This window comes from Lissotriton helveticus (genome assembly GCF_964261635.1).
Source record: "Lissotriton helveticus chromosome 1_1 unlocalized genomic scaffold, aLisHel1.1 SUPER_1_unloc_2, whole genome shotgun sequence".
In the NCBI taxonomy this organism is placed as follows: Eukaryota; Metazoa; Chordata; class Amphibia; order Caudata; family Salamandridae; genus Lissotriton; species Lissotriton helveticus.
The window spans coordinates 1,159,792-1,179,439 of record NW_027611659.1 but is presented as its reverse complement, the minus strand read 5'-3'; the positions used below and the strand labels follow the sequence as shown (position 1 = coordinate 1,179,439).

Genomic DNA, 19,648 nt, shown 5'->3' with positions numbered 1-19,648 from the left:
CGCGAGACCTAAAAAAGGAGACAGGTGGGATCCTAAATGTTATTGACCGATCTCACTAATCGACAGTTCCTGCAAGATTATGGGACGAGTAATATTGGACAGATCGGAGACCTGGATAACAGAAAACGGGAAATGTTCCAATTTCCAATACGGCTTCAGGAAAGGCCTGGGCACTGTAGAACAGTTTCTCAACCTGCACCTGGTCATTGGCAAGTATACCATGGCTAAGTCAGGGTCCTTATACCTTGGGTTTATGGACCTGATGTCTGCTTTTGACTGGGTTCAGAGGGGGAAACTGTGGGAGAAAATGTTGCCCATGGGCATTGATCCATCTATCATCCACTTTTTAGCCGCAAAGCATCAGGGAGTCACAGGAAAAGTACGATATGGAGCAGATGGCGAGCCTACCACACCCATAAAGATGGACTCTGGGGTTTGCCAGGGATGTGTTCTCACTGCATTCCTGTTCTGTTTATAAATAAATGACCTAGAAAGTCACATCAGAATTGGAAATGTAGACGCACCCACAATAGGCCGTAGGTCTTTACCAGCATTGTTATACGCTGATGACTGTGTCCTAATGTCAAGAACTGGGGTGGGACTACAAAAACTTTGAAACCAGTTTTAATGAATTTATGAGTGATCTTGGGTTAAAAACGAATGTTGTAAAATCGCATGTTATGGTAGCTAGTAAATCATCATCTAAAACTAAGACATTTTATTTAAACAATGAAATATTGAGCCAGGTGCCAACTTTTTCTTATTTAGGCATTCTTTTTAATGAAAAAAATGAGGAGGCCATTTTTAGATTTACAAAATAATGAGGCTCTCGCCCATGAAAGCAATCATTGACATATATGTAGCACGAACATGCGGCGTCACTTTATATGGCACTGGAGTCTGGGGCTGCACCAACACTCTGGGACTCCAGAGAGCTGAGAATATCATGTTAAGACGCACGCGGACACTACCCAAAAGTACCCCGGCCATTATGTGCCCTAAAGAATTGGGCGTAATACCATTGTCCTCTTGTATGCAATTAGCACCTCTGATGCTTTGGTGTAGCATTTGGGTAAAAGAGGAACCAGCCCTGAACCGTGACAATCTCGGATTGTTTAAAATTGGAATGTGTAAAAAAAATCCCTGGCTCTCCTATTTGCAAGATCAACTGGAGAAGTTGGGATTGCAGGATTGTTTTAATAGACTTGGAAAGATATCTGCAATTCCAAAAGGTAAGCTCAAAAATGACTTCCTATTATACTTGAAGAATGTAAGAGACAGCCAGGAGATGGTCAAAAAAAGGGTTGTGGAGCACTCATTGTTACTTAGCTCCCCACAAACTGAATCTTATCTTTCCTTTTATTTTAATCAAGACAAAATATTTTACTTGATTAGGTTCAGTATGGGAATTGCTTTCTTGTTGGTTTTGTACCCAAGTGATGCATATTGTGATGCTAAATTATATTTGTGTCATGCAACTCAATTTCTGCACAGAGCACTCTGCACTTTATGTTTTTCTGTTAACTTTATCTTAACCCGAGTCTCACTTTTTAAAAACCATTATTAAGATTTTTAAACATTAGAAAGTGTCAACCTGCATTATGCCACCTACTTCTTTTAAATGATGAATTCACTTGTTTCATTGTTTATAAGTGTATCTCCTCTGCAGTTCAGCTCTGTAGTATTGTTGGGAAATAAATTCCTGGGTATTGATTATGTTGACTAAAATGTTATCATGTTCATTGTTCGTTAAACAATGTATTATTTTGCTCTTTTAATAAAGATTTTTGGCTCTGACTCTGGTTCATAATTTCTGCTATTCAGTTGTCTGCACAGTAAGTAATGACATCCTCTGCTACTAACCTGACTGATTAACAGCAAAACGTTGCACCAGTGACCAACAAAACAGCCCCTTCTTCACTCTCCATGTATCTTCTCCCCCAATTGAAATGTTGTGCTCTTGTGAGGTGACCCTTGACCCTTTCACCAGGGTCATCACAGCATGGCTGAGGAGTTATGGACACAGTGTACACAAATAGATTAAACGATAAAACGGTGCATAATAGATCACAATCAAAGACTTGACTAAGCACTGCAGTCAATCCACAGACCCAAAGTTCTCCTCAATATTGAGTTTCAGAATACTTGTTATACAAATTCATGCTTTTTTATTCAAAGTTCATCAAGAATGCATCGCTCAGCGCCAAGGTGCACAGTACAACATCCGGGTACTCACATCTCTGTAAGAGAGGTTCAAGTTCTTCAACAAGGTCCTTTCTGGGAATTTTCTCCAGCACATGTTGTGTGATCTCGAGGGCCCTTCGGTCACCGTAATGTTTGATCATATTTTTCGCGGTATCCAGGCGGTCGGCATCTTCACGTCGTGATCTTGGGATCTTTTTCTGTCCAGGTTCCACAGCAGAGTCTTGGAGCCGAGTTTTGAAGAGCCTGAACTCTTGTCCAGTCAGTTCTTCTAAACAATGATAGATCACATCCCAGGCGGTCTCTGGGCTGCTTCCATCAGCCATTATACAGCATCAACCTCAGTGCCTGCAATGGAAAATGCATGAATCAGGTGAATTCAGCTGAGATCTGCCCCACAGTCCAAGGTACGGAGGTCTGATGGATTCATGACACTAAGAGCCCCTGCACTTCTAACAGGAAACACAAAAAACTCACAGCTGGAACCGTTTCTTGAATGTAAAAGGGAAATGACCACAAACACCCCAGGGCTTCTTCCCAACAGGAAGAGAAAGAGAGGCCATGTGGAGCGTCCAAAGCACCCGAGTCCATGTTTAATGAGACTCTGAAGCTTTGTTTACATTTTCTTAGTGAGTGAAATGCCATTGGCCAGAAGAATGCATTCATTCCAGGAAGTGTGTCCTGCTTTGCCTAGTATTCAGTGCATGAAATAAAACAAACCTCCCCAAATTAATATCATGCTGGAAAGCTTTCTTTGTGACATATTTCATAGAAAAGAAGTGTGCATGGGGAGAACCACTTGCTATTGTCACTATTATCCGTATTTGAGAGCAGTTGTATCTAATCCAGGTCTCCAATGTTTATTTACCTGGTGATATCCTTTCAAAAAAATTCCAGTTAGCCATTTGCAAATGTTTTTTACTGGCTATTTGGCAAATGCCTATTTTTTGACTACGCACCGACATCCGAAAAAAATACTAAGAAATTCTGAAACCCCAGTAAGAACTCCCACTGAACTAAGCAGACACAGTGACACCCACATAGGCAATGCTGATCCTACATAGCAATGCAATTCAGCAGATGTTTAAAAAACGATTTACCACCAGCTGCCTTCAGGGAAACCGTTTTCTCCTGCAATGTCCGCTTGGATCAGGATCCAAGCTAGACGGATGGATGAGACTGGTCACAGCGGGGCAGAGCCCTTGGAAAGATGCCATTCTGCAGCTCTGGCATTTTCCGCATAATTATAGATTTGGCTTCTTTGCCTCCCAATTCCTCACCTGTTGTATCATCTCGAGATTTTTATCAAAAAACTATTTCTTGCTCAAACAGATCAAATGTTACTAAAATTGCTGCCACCTGTGTTGTCGTGCTATGGAAGGCCCTATGCACAGGGTGTCGAGTCATCTGTCACTTGCTTATTACTGTATTTAGAGGTTACACTGGTACTAATAAGATACAATGTTTGCAGAGAAAGTGTCAACACGTGAAACAATTACAACATTATGAAGTAGTTCTGCCACAAAATGTACCACATTAGGTCGCATGACTTGCCATTTCTTGCCGCATCGTTTAGCCCATACAGCCGCACAATGTAGTCCTTCCTTGACACATAATTCAAGTGACCCCCCCCCCGTATAGAGTTTGCCTCTTCTTCCAGAGCACATCCTGAGGCAGAATGTTTTGCAACAACTGCAGTTGCTGATATGTTTCTGTATAATTAGTCATTTACTGTGTTTAGCGAATAATTCACAACAAAGTCCAAAAACTGCAGATTTTAACAAAAAATATTTAAAGCTACAAGGAATCGAAACTAACTTAAAACACACCAGCCTTGGTAGTGGTCAGTTAACTGGTCATCTTTCACTTGCTGATGCCTGTATTCATGTGTTTAACTGGTAGTAATAAGTTACAGCATTTGCCTATGTCATGTTAATATATGTCCAAATGATCAAGTAGCCATACAAAGCCTCACAATGCGCTGCGTTATGCTACATAGCTTGCCTTTTCTTGCCACATAATTCAATCCTTTGACCCTCCATTGCCACATAATTCCAGTGGCCATGCTTATGATACAAAGTTCTTATTGATGGTAGAGTTGCCAATTCCTGGTCCTCTTGGGAGTCTTGGGGTTGTCTGTGAGTTTCTTGTTTCTTCCAATGAGGGAACTGTGTAGGAAGTCGGTGTTAGGATCTTGCAGACTTCCACCTAACCCACGTCAGTGGGATGAGTTCCATCCTCAGGGTTTGGATTATCCGACCACCGGGGGCTCAGTAGGGAAAGAGCGCGGCGCGCTTCCACATGGCAGGGTTGAGTGTCATCAACGTAGGATGATGGTTTTGCTTTTGCCCTAGTGTCCTGTGCTGCCCATGGCCAATTGTGTCCTGTGGCATGTGTGAGCTTGCTCCAGGGATCTCGAGTTAGTGGCTGTGCGAGTCAATATCTTAGGTACGGTGTGCGTGGGTCTTCACCTCCCACTGTCCAGTGATCACATACCTTGTTATTGGAACCCAAGGCTTGAAGCAGGAACTCAGAAGGACAATGATAGGAAAAGCACACACTTCTGTGCTTGTGACCTCACTTTGAGGTGCACCAGAACCATTGTTTGGATGGTTCAGCCATGAGATTTCTCATATGATCAATTCTCAATGATTAAAGAGTTAGCCATTCCTTAGCCTTGTCTTGGATCCATCATTGGAGACTTCACCACTTGTATCTGTTTCCACTTCTCTGCCATTGCACCCAAACATAAGGAATCCAAGCGACACAGGATTCCAATAATTGTTTCCGGTGGGAATTTCAGAACCCTTAGAATTTCCTTGGAAATAATCATTTTGATTCAGAAGTAGAAATACTGCATGCAGAAAATAACATTTTCTAGGGTGGCCTTGTAAAATAGACAGTCCTTTCCCTTATCCTATTGGAAGGATGGATAGAGTTGGCGACAACCTTCGGGTGAGGATGAAAGAACCAACAGTGGGGTGCCACCAGGATGAGATCTGTCAAAACAGAGGGCTCAATGACAGGATAAAGAGACAGAGGACCACTGGATGTGAGTTTATAAACCTTGGTCAAGCAATAACCAGTCATACAAAACCCACCAGTGGGCTGGACATTAATTTCCGGGCACCAGCAGAAGTACTATATGATGATTGCCTCCAGCTGCAGGAGGTCATCTACTTCAATCGAGTAACCAATGTCACTAGTGTTGCCTCAATGGTCGAGCCAACAACTCCACGCCACACTTCTCCCCATTCCATGCGGAAGCTTTGCAGAGTTTGTTCAAAGGGCCCTCCACCAAGAATGATAGTGCATATTCAACCTGAGGTACTCACCATCCCAGGGCTTATTCTCATTGCTTTGCCAGAGGCCAGAATAACCTATGGGGAAACTTGGACCATGTTGGCAGGCCAGTAGCTCTGATTAAAGAAAAAACAGTTGACTTGGACTCAAATCAGCGGCAAGTCGAGCATGAACAATGCATGTGTCTCACTTTCTCAGCCATTAGGACTCAGATACCCCCAGAACGACCTGTGCCCGAACACAACCCAAACAAGGAACCAACAGAACTTACAGAGACCGTGAACTTAGTGGAACAGCTTTTATTACAGTCATGTCAAAATAGACATGTGGAAAACACATTCATGTAAGAAACCTACTTGGGTCAAATAATAGCAACTCATTGTGAAAAATGACACAATTGTGTAGAATAAAAACATCACACATTAAACCGTTCAATATATTTGGACTCATGAACACCAACAGGACCAGAGACCTTCACAATCCTAAATGTCATTGGACCACACAGGTGTTACCACCTGCATCAGTGAGGATAGTCCTGCTTGACTGTTCCTTGTCCTCATCACTCGTGACTGCCCCCAAACACTAAGCTCCCAAAGAAGCTGTAATGAGGTGGCCAGGAGTATAAGGTCCCAAAGGCGAGACCTATTGGCTATGGCAATGCTTGTTTAAAGTTGTTTTTATTCCGCACCTTTCCTTTAGCTTTATTTTACGTTACCAGTAGACTTCTGACCTGAGGGGACCCTGGCTCAGGACTTGGGGGTTGCTGGGCCCCGGGTTGGGTGTTTTCATTCTCCACTTCTGTTCTAGCATTAACACACAGCAGAGTACTGAAACCACGCCCCCCTGCCACACCCCCTTGTGTGATGGGCTACCACCAGGGCAGTAGAATACGTCCGCCTCCAAGTTGTGTGAAATCTTTCAACTGATGCCAAGGGCAGGCTTCTTTCCTCCCACCTGGAAGAGAGAATCGCTGCTTCCAATAATCAATAAACCCTCCCTCAATCCTTTGGGCACAAACAGCGACCGCCCCATTTCACAGCTATCTCTGCCAGCCACAACTGTTGAAAATATTTTAAATAAACAACTGTCAAATCAAACCCAGCAAAATCATTAGACCCTCCCCAATGTGGATTTCGCAGCGACCACAGCACGGAGTCACCGTTAGTTAAAGCCAAGGTTGATCGTCCCTCAATCAGGGAGGCAGAGTAGCCCCATTCTCTTTGAACGTTCAGCGGCGTTTGATACTGTTAACCACCGGCTGAAGACAGACCGACTGGCCGAGATTAGCATTACTGGGGCAGCCTGGGACGTGTTAAGTTCATTCCTCCTGGGGATAAAGGACATTCAGCAGCTCTAGGTGATTACCCAACCTTTCTTACTTCCTTGCAGGGTCCCCCAGGGGTCCTGGCTGAGCCCCACTCTGCTTATTGTCTATGTTACACCATTAGTTGAAGTGATTAGATCGCAAGGTTCCTCTCTTACATCGTATGCACACGGCACTCAAATCGATGCTTCTTTGGACAGGGCCAAAAATGAGACAGGGTCCAGATTCCGCGATTGTATGATGGCGGTCACTACCTAGATGAATCGGAACTGTTTAAAACTGAATTCAGTTTTGCTATTGGGATCTCAGTCGCCTTTGTGGACCCCTAGTTGGGGGACACAGGACTATGGGCACTTCTGGCACTGGTTAGTGTGAGAAGTTGGCCTGGTATATGATGCTCACTAGTTCTAGTGATCACCTTGTACCATGCCAAGCAACCCTTATGGTGCAGGTTGTAAAGTCAACCTTATAGACAAGCTATCCTAGGGGTAGCATGGACTAAGCAGTCTTAGGCTAAACTCTGTAAAGGCATGTGAAGCAAGCTGTTTTACCATACACAATCCCTTGAATACCAAATGAAAGGACACCACACAGATATATATTGAAAATATATATAGATTTATTTCTCGAAAGATACCCTATACTTTTTATGAGCACAGAAGCACAAGCGTTAAAACAAAACACAGTTTAAATACACAAAAGTTGCACGAATATGGATGAGCCCTAGGGGCCACCTAAACCATATACTAAAATAGTGGTATAAGGACCACTATGAGGAAAGTGAAGAGGCCTAGGGCCTGGGGAATCGCTGGAGCTGTTCAGGACTAACAGGGATGAAGTCGGGAAAGGCCCGCGGGACTCGGGTGCAGTGCGGAAAGTGCACGCAATACCAATGCAATGTCAATGGTGCGTAAAAGTTACAAAGTTAGTTAAAAAGGAACCTTCCGAGTGACCTAGAAGGATGAAACTTTAGACACAGGCCCTAGAGGTGAGTACCAGTGTAGGAACACCGGCGGAGCTGAGTTACCTCACCCACAGGAAGCGGGTGCACAGGGTCGAAGTAGTGTCGGGTTTCGTCACGCAGGTCGATGGTGCTTGGAGCTGAAGATGCTGCAGGCGACTCGAGGTGAAGAGTTCCGGTGGATCCAAGGGTGGATCTGAAGTCGTGAAGACCTGAAAGCAGAGGGGACAATGTTCAAAGTCACTAGCCAGTGACTACCGGGGAACCAGAGTGGAACCAGGCGATGTTGGGTGCAAACAGGCATCGAGGTGTAGCTTCTCTCTACAGCCACGTGGACACAAGGGGTTGAAGACGTCCAGGAGTCGGTCACGAGCTGTCCTACGCAGGCTTCTCGCTGATGGCGGTGTCTGCAACCGGATGGAAGCAAACAGGCCTTGGCTAATGCAAGCCACGCAGGAATCGAAAAAGGCTTGTCACTCGGACCAGCAAGGTCAGAGCGGGTGCTCCTTTTTACAGGAGCGAGGGCAAGTCTGGAGCAACCAGACCTGCAGTGAAAGTTGTAGGTTTCGTCGCCAAGATGGCCGCTAGCCACGTGGCAAGTGGCCGGGATGGCGCGTTGAGTGGCACAGTGCAAAAGGGACCCACGCAGATCGTGGAGATGCTGGGTGGCTGATCTTCGGTGCAAGGGCTGCTCGAGGTTGGGGCTTCTCAAACCCCAAAGCACAGCATCGAGGGTACCTCTGATGCTGCACAGTCAGCTTTTCAGGGGTCTTCCAAGATGTCCGGTCCCACGTCTCTCGGTGCCTCCACGGGTCCCTTCTTTGCAGGGACTGTGGATCGGGCTGTGAGAAGTCTGAGAGTCTGGGTCTTTTCAGGCTCTGGGCTCGGGCTCCGGCGGGAGGCGGCGGCAAAGCAGACGTCGAGTTGCTGGTTGGTGCCTGTGTGAACAGGGTGGTCACTCCTTGGCCACAAGGGAGATTCTCTTCCGTCTTCTGTGCAGCAGAATGTCGAAGTCCAGTCTTCTTCTGTATTTCAAGTTGATTCAGGATGATCTGAAGTCTCAGGACACAGCTCCCACTCTTATCCGAATCTGGGGGGCCGGATCACCTACTAGGTCCCTCCTCTGGGTGGAACCAGGAAGGGGAGTGGTTACACCCCCTTTCCTTTGTCCAGTTTTGCGCCAGGACTGGGGCAGGAAAGCCCCAGCACCGGTTTGAACTGGACTATGCACAGGGACACCTTGTGTGCCCCAGGCATGTCTGATTCTATTCAGCCCTGTCCTACCCAATACACAAAATCCTGTCTGGGGTGGTGCTAGCACCTCCCAAGGCAGGAAACCCTTTGTCCAAGCTGCCCTCGCTGGAAGGACTCCCATCAACAGGAGGTCAGACTTGTGTCTGTGGTGGCAGCATCCATTTTGTGATGCTGAGGCTCTGTTTAACTTTAACCGGGGTTCAGGTTAGGTACATGTCGTGTCCCTCTAGAAGGGTGGAATGCTACCCCCGTCGCCAGAACTGGCGAGGGGGTAGTATTCCAATTCGTATGACACCTTACTCAACATGTTTTGATAAAGCCAAACCTAAGATAGCATTTAACCGCGAGGATTATAATGCACTTAAGAGTATATGCAGTATCATGAAACAGCTAAAGGACATGGTTCCGAAAGCTGCAGACGGGCTCAGCTCATGCCAGAGCACCATCTCACATATTTCCAAGCACTCTGCCTCCAGGATTGATGAGGCCTTCCATAGGAGTGACTGATAGGAGCATATGTGTCCATTTTAGGTTAGGTATAGGGATACTACACCTAAGTAAGGGGTGGTTACACCGACTTACCCCAGCTGAGTGATCAGCCAGTTGTGTCAAATATGGAGGCCAGGCCAGGGGTGGCACAATACGTGCTGCAGCCCCTGGTAGGCCTTGGAAGAACCTATGCCCTGGGTACCTGGGGTACACGGTTACAGGGGCCAATAAGGTGAACCAATTCCAATTGTGTATGTACCTAAGGTACATGGAGTCCAATTTAGGGAGAGAGCAATTAGCCTGGGGCCCTGAATAGCAGGATCCCAGGCCAACTATGTCAAAAAACAGCTAAACACCAGGCAAAAAGTTTTGGGGTAACCATAGTCAGATATCCACCTTCCTACATAACCCCCCCCAAACGAAAGGAGATAAGGCTATCCTTGACCAGGTAAGCCTATATTGCCTAAGTGGCCATATAAGGAAGTACCAGCTCTGGCTTGGTTACCCCCTGTCTCATGGTCCACTAAGCAATCCCTCACCCTAAGGGTATCATAGGGTCTCCACCATAGGGAATCTCTACCTGCGGTGGGTCTTTGCAAAGTTAAAGGCTGGTGTTGGGATGGAGTACTGAAGTGAGAGTCCTCTGTAGGACTCAGCTTCCTCCAATCACTATACACCATGTGTGCCTTTCTTTCTTTGACTGAGTTGCACTGTGCTCTCAGGGTCAACCTCTGGCTACCTAAAGCTGGAGGCTGGGTCCCTCTTCTTGGCTTACTGGAGGGACAGGTCAGGTTTGGGGCCTTGGGGTCCCAGGATTGGCTGTACCTAACAGAATCCATCTGTGGGAGGTCCCTAACTACTTTTAAGGGGGCTCCCTCAGGAGTTTTTAAAGTTTTCACCTCACTAGGGCTACTAGTTTTGGTGCCCCTAATCTGTTGATGGGGGTGCTTTACTTGACAGGGGGCCCTTTGGGGCTCACTGTCCTTCTTGTCCTCTGCAGCCCTGGGCTGACTAAGGCAAGGTAGAGAGGGGCAGGTTACCTGCTCGAGACTGGGTCCCACCTGAGCAGGGTCCACTGTCATCAGAGGCTCTGTCAGGCCAGGCCTAACAACCTCTGGGACAGTTCCTTCATCAGGGGTAAGATCAGTTCCCTGAGGAGGCTGATCCTTTCCTAAAGTCTGGTGGGAGGGAGATTTCTCTTCCTCCTCAATGCTCTCTGTTTGTGTGGAGTGATCCATCTTTTCAGGCTTCACAACACATGTATCAGTTTGAGTTTGGGCTGTGGCCATCACAGCCCCATCAACCTTTTCAGGAGGAGACTCAGTTTGGGTATGGGCTGTTACCATCACAGCCCTGCTAATCTTTTCAGGAGGGAAGTTAACTAAAGATGGGGCTGAGGTTTGCTCAGCCCTACCAACCTTTTCAGGAAGGACATCTTGGATTGGGGCTGTAGCCATCACGGCCCCACTAACCTTTCCATGGAGATTTACCATTCTAGAATGGGTTTCCTGTTCAACCTCAGCCCAGGCTGAGATTTCCAAATCATTACCAAGTAGGCAATCTACAGGCAAGTTTGCTGACACTGCCACTCTCTTTGGGCCAGTGACACCTCCCCAGCTAAGATTGACTACTGCCATGGGATGTTTGGTTTCTATTCCATCAATGTTTGTCACCTGATATGTGGCATCAGGTAAAAGTTGCCTTGAGGGGACTAGACATTCAGCCACCATGGTAATGCTAGCCCCTGTGTCTCTAAAGGCCTCAACTTTCAAGCCATTGATGAGGGGCTCCTGTCTATACTTGCTCAAAGTGTTTGGGCAAGCAGTGAAATTGGCAAACCCCATGCCAGTCTCATAGACAAGAGTATCTGAGTTAGGGGACCTGGATAGGCCAGAGTCCACCTGTCCTCCAAAAGTAAACCCACCCAGATTCCTGGGTGTGCTCCCACTTCCTGGGGGATTACTGCTGACAGTAACAGGAGGTGTAGGAGCTGGCTTTGAAGGTATATTCTCTTTATTGCCATTCTTGGGACAACAGCTGTCTGTTTTGTAATGCCCAACCTGTTTACAGACATGACAATAAGGCTTTTTCTGGGTTGAAGAAGTGTCTTGGGACCCACCCCCATCCTTGGAGTTTTGGGGCCCTGGGGAAGTCTTTTCCTTACTTTTATCCCCACCCTTCTCTTGAGGCTTGGTAGTCTCTTTCTTTTGGTCACCACCCTGGTTCTTAGGCCTGATCCTGGTTCTGACCCATTTGTCTGCCCTCCTACCCAATTCTTGTGGGGAGGCCAGATCAGAGTCAACCAGGGTCTGATGTAGAAGCTGATTTTGACAATTACTTAAGATTTGCTCTCTCATAATTAAATTATACAATCCTGTATAGTCAGTAACCTTACTTCCCAGCAACCAGCCCTCCAGAGCCTTAGTGGCACATTCAACAAATTCAGACCAGTCCTGAGTCTGTGTCTTCTGGGTATCTCTGAACATTAACCTGTACTGTTCAGTGGTTAAGCCTAACCCATCAATCATAGCACTCTTCAGGACCAGGTAGTTTCTAGAATCCCCATCAATAACTGTGAGGAGTCTGTCTCGGCCTCTACCTTTAAAGGAGAGCCACAATATTGCTGCCCACTGCTCCTGAGGGACCTGCTGTACTTTGCAAGCTCTCTCAAGTGCAGTCATCCACTTGTGGATATCATCCCCAGCTTTGTAGGGGGGCACAATCTTACTCAGGTTTCTATTGTCATAGGACCTGTCTTTATCCTTAGGGATATTGCTGCCACCAGTGGATCCTAATCCACTCTCTCTAGGCTGCCTTGCTCTAGCAAGTTTCTCTTTGGCCAGGGCAACTTCTAATTCTTGTCTCTGGATCCTAAGTTCAGCCTCTCTCATTTTGGCCTCATGTTCCCTTCTCTGAGGGCTAGTCAACTCCCTTCTGGAGTTACCATGAGAGCCTTTAGAAACATGGGAAGTATTGGATTCACCTGAGTGATTCCTCCTCCTCCTATGCTCCTGCTTAAGTCCATTTGGGGGTCTGAATGGGTTGGACCCACCTTCAGTCCCAAATAAGCTTAAGTTAGCCTGGTTAAGCCTGCTGACTAACACCTGGCTATTTCTACCATAATCAGAATCACTTTCTTCCTCCTCCTCCTCCTCTTCCTCATCCTCTTCCTCAGGCTGAGTATTCCCAGGGGTCTGGTCTTCCTCATCTATCTGGATGACAGGGGCAGGGGCCTCAGAATTATCATCTTCTGTGGGAGAGCCTCCATCTCCAGTCCCTGAGGAGCCTGGTTTGGTGGCTTTTAGATCTTCAGACTGGTCTAACAGCTCTCTGAGGTGTCCTGCTGTAGGAGTAGGACCTGTTTTGATTCCTCTCATGGAACACAGTTGCCTCAGTTCCTTAAATGGAAAGATAGCAAATTTGGATGGTGCCTTTGGAGGGTCACTCTCAACAGAGGTGGGTCCAGTGGATCCCTCTGCTCCAGACATTGCTCTAGTGTGGTGGATGTGTTGCAATCTACCTACACTTGTGTTTTCCTACAGAACCTATCTAGCAGTTGTAGTCAGGGTGTGCTACTCCCTATCCTCTACAACAACTAAGTTCAGTAGAACTTAAGTATATCTAGTCTTGTTTTAGTGTACCTATCAGGTACCTGTATGATCTTTCAAATGATACTCTCAAAGATTGTAATGGTAAAACAACAGCAAGCTCAAATCCCAATCCGCTGCTCACCAATGTGAGAAGTTGGCCTGGTATATGATGCTCACTAGTTCTAGTGATCACCTTGTACCATGCCAAGCAACCCTTATGGTGCAGGTTGTAAAGTCAACCTTATAGACAAGCTATCCTAGGGGTAGCATGGACTAAGCAGTCTTAGGCTAAACTCTGTAAAGGCATGTGAAGCAAGCTGTTTTACCATACACAATCCCTTGAATACCAAATGAAAGGACACCACACAGATATATATTGAAAATATATATAGATTTATTTCTCAAAAGATACCCTATACTCTTTATGAGCACAGAAGCACAAGCGTTAAAACAAAACACAGTTTAAATACACAAAAGTTGCACGAATATGGATGAGCCCTAGGGGCCACCTAAACCATATACTAAAATAGTGGTATAAGGACCACTATGAGGAAAGTGAAGAGGCCTAGGGCCTGGGGAATCGCTGGAGCTGTTCAGGACTAACAGTGATGAAGTCGGGAAAGGCCCGCGGGACTCGGGTGCAGTGCGGAAAGTGCACGCAATACTAATACAATGTCAATGGTGCGTAAAAGTTACAAAGTTAGTTAAAAAGGAACCTTCCGAGTGACCTAGAAGGATGAAACTTTAGACACAGGCCCTAGAGGTGTGTACCAGTGTGGGAACACCGGCAGAGCTGAGTTACCTCACCCACAGGAAGCGGGTGCACAGGGTTGAAGTAGTGTCGGGTTTCGTCACGCAGGTCGATGGTGCTTGGAGCTGAAGATGCTGCAGGCGACTCGAGGTGAAGAGTTCCGGTGGATCCAAGGGTGGATCTGAAGTCGTGAAGACCTGAAAGCAGAGGGGACAATGTTCAAAGTCACTAGCCAGTGACTACCGTGGAACCAGAGTGGAACCAGGCGATGTCGGGTGCAAACTGGCATCGAGGTGTAGCTTCTCTCTGCAGCCACGTGGACACAAGGGGTCAAAGACGTCAAGGAGTCGGTCACAAGCTGTCCCACGCAGGCTTCTCGCTGTTGGCGGTGTCGGCAACCGGATGGAAGCAAACAGGCCTTGGCTAATGCAAGCCACGCAGGAATCAAAAAAGGCTTGTCACTCGGACCAGCAAGGTCAGAGCGGGTGCTCCTTTTTACAGGAGCAAGGGCAAGTCTGGAGCAACTAGACCTGCAGTGAAAGTTGTAGGTTTCGTTGCCAAGATGGCCGCTAGCCACGTGGCAAGTGGCCGGGATGGCGCGTCGAGTGGTACAGTGCAAAAGGGCCCCACGCTGATCGTGGAGATGCTGGAGGGCTGATCTTCTGTGCAAGGGCTGCTCGAGGTTAGGGCTTCTCAAACCCTAAAGCACAGCATCGAGGGTACCTCTGATGCTGCACAGTCAGCTTTTCGGGGGTCTTCCAAGATGTCCGGTCCCACGTCTCTTGGTGCCTTCACGGGTCCCTTCTTTGCAGGGACTGTGGATCGGGCTGTGAGAAGTCTGGGAGTCTGGGTCTTGTCAGGCTCTGGGCTCAGGCTCCGGCGGGAGGCGGCGGCAAAGCAGATGTCGAGTTGCTGGTTGGTGCCTGTGTGAACAGGGTGGTCACTCCTTGGCCACAAGGGAGATTCTCTTCTGTCTTCTGTGCAGCAGAATGTCGAAGTCCAGTCTTCTTCTGTATTTCAAGTTGATTCAGGATGATCTGAAGTCTCAGGACACAGCTCCCACTCTTATCCGAATCTGGGGGGCCGGATCACCTACTAGGTCCCTCCTCTGGGTGGAACCAGGAAGGGGAGGGGTTACACCCCCTTTCCTTTGTCCAGTTTCGCGCCAGGACTGGGGCAGGAAAGCCCCAGCACCGGTTTAAACTGGACTATGCACAGGGACACCTTGTGTGCCCCAGGCATGTCTGATTCTATTCAGCCCTGTCCTACCCAATACACAAAATCCTGTCTGGGGTGGTGCTAGCACCTCCCAAGGCAGGAAACCCTTTGTCCAAGCTGCCCTCGCTGGAAGGACTCCCAGCAACAGGAGGTCAGACTTGTGTCTGTGGTGGCAGCATCCATTTTGTGATGCTGAGGCTCTGTTTAACTTTAACCGGGGTTCAGGTTAGGTACATGTCGTGTCCCTCTAGAAGGGTGGAATGCTACCCCCGTCGCCAGAACTGGCGAGGGGGTAGTATTCCAATTCGTATGACACCTTACTCGACATGTTTTGATAAAGCCAAACCTAAGATAGCATTTAACCGCGAGGATTATAATGCACTTAAGAGTATATGGTATGGCAGTATCATTAAACAGCTAAAGGACATGGTTCCGAAAGCTGCAGACGGGCTCAGCTCATGCCAGAGCACCATCTCACATATTTCTAAGCACTCTGCCTCCAGGATTGATGAGGCCTTCCATAGGAGTGACTGATAGGAGCATATGTGTCCATTTTAGGTTAGGTATAGGGATACTACACCTAAGTAAGGGGTGCTTACACCGACTTACCCCAGCTGAGTGATCAGCCAGTTGTGTCAAATATGGAGGCCAGGCCAGGGGTGGCACAATACGTGCTGCAGCCCCTGGTAGGCCTTGGAAGCACCTATGCCCTGGGTACCTGGGGTACACGGTTACAGGGGCCAATAAGGTGAACCAATTCCCATTGTGTATGTACCTAAGGTACATGGAGTCCAATTTAGGGAGAGAGCAATTAGCCTGGGGCCCTGAATAGCAGGATCCCAGGCCAACTATGTCAAAAACCAGCTAAACACCAGGCAAAAAGTTTAGGGGTAACCATAGTCAGATATCCACCTTCCTACATTTAGTAAGGCCCAGAATTTAGGGGTAATAATGGATGGCATACTCACAATCACAGTTCAAATAAATGCAGTGACATCCTCCTCTTTCACACATAAAGGACCATTAAAAATATCTTACCTTTCATCCACCCAGATCTGCAAAAAATGGTAGCCAATTTGTGAGTACTTTCTAACATAAATTAATGTAATGAACTGTATGTAAAGTGCATCAGCGCGTCGTGAACAGGCTGCGATCTCTTCAAAACGCCACAGCACAACTGTTATTGAGGATTACAAAATATCTGTCAGTGTCATTGACATTATTCGTCCGGTCATTCTTGATACCCTTAATGCCTCCATCACCTCTAAATCCGTTCCACCCCCATGGAAGTGTGCGATGGTGAAAGCTTTATTGAAAAAGCCCACATTGGATCAGAACAACTTGGCCAACTATCGCCCTATCTCTTTACTCCCATGGATGAGCAAACTGCTCGAGAGGCACGTGAATAACATCTTAGTGGACTTTTTAGAGTCCAACAGTCTGCTCCGTGCCTCCCAGACTGGGTTCCGCCCTAAGCACGGAACTGAAACCGCTCTCCTAGCGGTGACGGAAGAAGCTAGAGCTGTGTTGGACCGGGGAGGAAAGGCCGCCATAATATTACTCGATCTCAGCGCCGCGTTCGACACGGTCAGCCATGCTATATTGCTACAGCGTTTAAATGGTCTGGGCGTGTCGGGCGCGGCCCTGGAATGGCTAACCTCCTTCCTGGATGAACGGTTCTTCCAGGTGTATGAGGGTGAGGCAGTCTCCCCAAAGCATTCACTTAGGTGCGGGGTACCACAGGGCTCCTCCCTAAGCCCCACTCTTTTTAACGCCTATATGGAACCCCTAGAAAGGATAGTCCATCCCTTTGGTGTGCGTATTATTACCTACGCCGACGATACCCAATTGCTGGTCTCTCTTGACCACTCTGAGGAATCGTCTACCACCTTAGGTCCCTGTCTAGAGGCCGTTGCCAGGTGGATGCAATCTTCCTGTCTTAGACTCAATGGGGAGAAAACAGACATTATGCTGTTGGGCAACCCTCCGCCTTCTGCCCTAGCTTCCATCTGGCCCTCATGTCTTGGCCCACCCCCCCTTCCCAAACCCCAGATAAAGAGCCTTGGAATCTGGCTGGACAAAGCGCTTGATTTTTCGGTCCAGGCCACCAAAACGGCCTCTACATGTATTGGGCTGTTGAAAATGTCTCGCAAAGTGCTCCCTTTGCTCCCATTCCAGGCCAGGAGGATCATGGTCCAGGCCCTGATACTCTCTCGCCTGGATCATGGGAATTCCCTATACATGGGAGCACCGGTGGCAGTGACCCATAGGCTGCAAGTCATCCAAAACTGTGCTGCCCGACTACTATATAACATCCCACGCTGGCAGTCAGCCAAGAAAGCGCTGAAAGAACTTCACTGGCTCCCAGTAGCGGCCAGAGTACAGTTTAAGGCCATCTGCATTGTGCACAAATCTTTCCATCGCACTGGCCCGGCAATCCTGCACCCCAAAGCTCCGCCTTATGTACCCTCCAGAGCCTTGCGCTCTAGTTCCTTACAGCTTGTAACAACCACTAAAATCAACAAAGCTCGTTGGGGCGGTCGCTCCTTCTCCCATACTGCGACCAGGCTCTGGAATTCTCTTCCCCTCTCCCTTCGAGAGATTAATAACCATACTTCCTTTAGAAAGGCTTTAAAAACGCACCTGTTTGCAAAAGCGTGTTGATTCACCCGGAGTTCGCTACAAGTAATCAGTCATAAGCGCTGCGAGGCCTCCGGGTAGTCACGCGCTATATAAGTGCAATTTTTTCATTTTTTTTTCACTGTCTAAATCTATCAGGAAGCTGCACTGGCTGCGAGTTAGAGAATCACGTTCAAAGCTCCATGCACTACTTACAAAGCGCTTCACAACCAAGGTCCAGATTTCCTGAAAAACAGCTTCTGCTGGTATGTCCCAGGTAGAACATTTTTGTTTGCAACAGCCAAACGTGAGGTAATGTCCAGGTTTAAGAGATCTTCCTAGGATGGAAGAACTTTTGTATTTGGAGCAGCAAAGGCTTGGAACTCTCTCCCCTACAAATTAGAGCCAGACCCCCTCCACTGATGCTTAGGGAGGCTTGGAACTCTCAACACCGCACATTTGAGCCAGGCCCCCTCCACTGATGTTTAGGAAGGCTTGGAACTCTCTCCCTGTACATTAGAGCCAGGCTTCGTCCACTGATGTTTAGGAAGGCTTGGAACTCTCTCCTGCACATCAGAGCCAGGCCCCCTTCACTGATGTTTAGGAAGGCTTGGAACTCTATCCCTGTACATTAGAGCCAGGCCCAATCCAATGATGTTTAGGAAGGCTTGGAACTCTCTCCCCTGCACATTAGAGCCAATCCCAATCCACTGATGTTTAGGAAGGCTTGGAACTCTCTCTCCTGCACATTAGAGCCAGGCCCCCTCCACTGATGTTTAGGAAGGCTTGGAACTCTCTCCCTGTACATTAGAGCCAGGCTTCGTCCACTGATGTTTAGGAAGGCTTGGAACTCTCTCCTGCACATCAGAGCCAGGCCCCCTTCACTGATGTTTAGGAAGGCTTGGAACTCTATTCCTGTACATTAGAGCCAGGCCCAATCCAATGATGTTTAGGAAGGCTTGGAACTCTCTCCCCTGCACATTAGAGCCTGGCCCAATCCACTGATGTTTAGAAAGGCTTGGAACTCTCTCTCCTGCACATTAGAGCCAGGCCCCCTCCACTGATGTTTAGGAAGGCTTGGAACTCTCTCTCCTGTACATCAGAGCCAGGCCCCCTCCACTGATGTTTAGGAAGGCTTGGAACTCTATCCCCTGCTGTTAGACGGGGACCTGGAGGGTCGGCCGAGCACAGTGATCGCACAGACAGGTAACTTCCCCCCCACAGATGGACACCACACAAAGTTCAGGGTAACACCTTTTATAGGCACTTCTGGGAGTAGAGTGGTACGATACAAGGCAATCAGGACACGATGATCCTCTCAATTCTAGTCTCTAGTAGGGGAAGGGGGTAGCGGGACAGTCTGGGTACCCACGGGTACGGGGGTGTAACGGTGATGGCTCACAATCCTCGAGCTCGGTGTTCGGAGGGGTCAGACCGCGGCAGCGCCGGCAGGTCCCAAAGAGGTCGTAGGTGGCAACGGGCCGCGGCAGCGCCAGCAGGTCCCAACGAGGATGAAGGTTACAACGGGCCGCGGCAGCGCCAGCAGGTCCCACGAGAATGCAGGTTGCAACGGGCCGCGGCAGCGCCAGCAGGTCCCACGAGGATGAAGGTTACAACGGGCCGCGGCAGCGCCAGCAGGTCCCACGAGGATGAAGGTTACAACGGGCCGCGGCAGCGCCAGCAGGTCCCAACGAGGATGAAGGTTGCAGAGGGCCGCGGCAGCGCCAGCAGGTCCCACGAGGATGAAGGTTGCAGAGGGCCGCGGCAGCGCCAGCAGGCCGGACAATAGTTCACAAGGCAGGGCTGTGGCAGCGCCAGCAGTCCGTCAAGGATGAGTTCGTCCCGGTGTCTCTCGACTCCAGGATACAACTGCCTTCCTGTCCTGGGGCTGCCTCAGTTATAGGTCTGGCGCCCTTTGATGTCCGGACCCTCGCTCT

General features: G+C 48.2%; 1 protein-coding gene across 2 annotated transcripts in view; it reads right to left on the bottom strand.

Moving 5' to 3' along the window:
- Positions 1–19,648, bottom strand: part of LOC144805716 (pyrin-like) — a 190,031-nt gene that overhangs the window by 87,405 nt on the left and 82,978 nt on the right. Inside the window, exon 2 of one of the 2 annotated variants that reach the window (XM_078672216.1) lies at positions 2,237–2,550. In XM_078672216.1, coding sequence (XP_078528342.1) covers positions 2,237–2,528 — 292 coding nt within the window. In that variant the 5' untranslated portion in view covers positions 2,529–2,550. Of the gene's footprint in view, positions 1–2,236; positions 2,551–19,648 lie in introns of those variants that run through there. The other variant, XM_078672215.1, reaches the window with a different exon arrangement.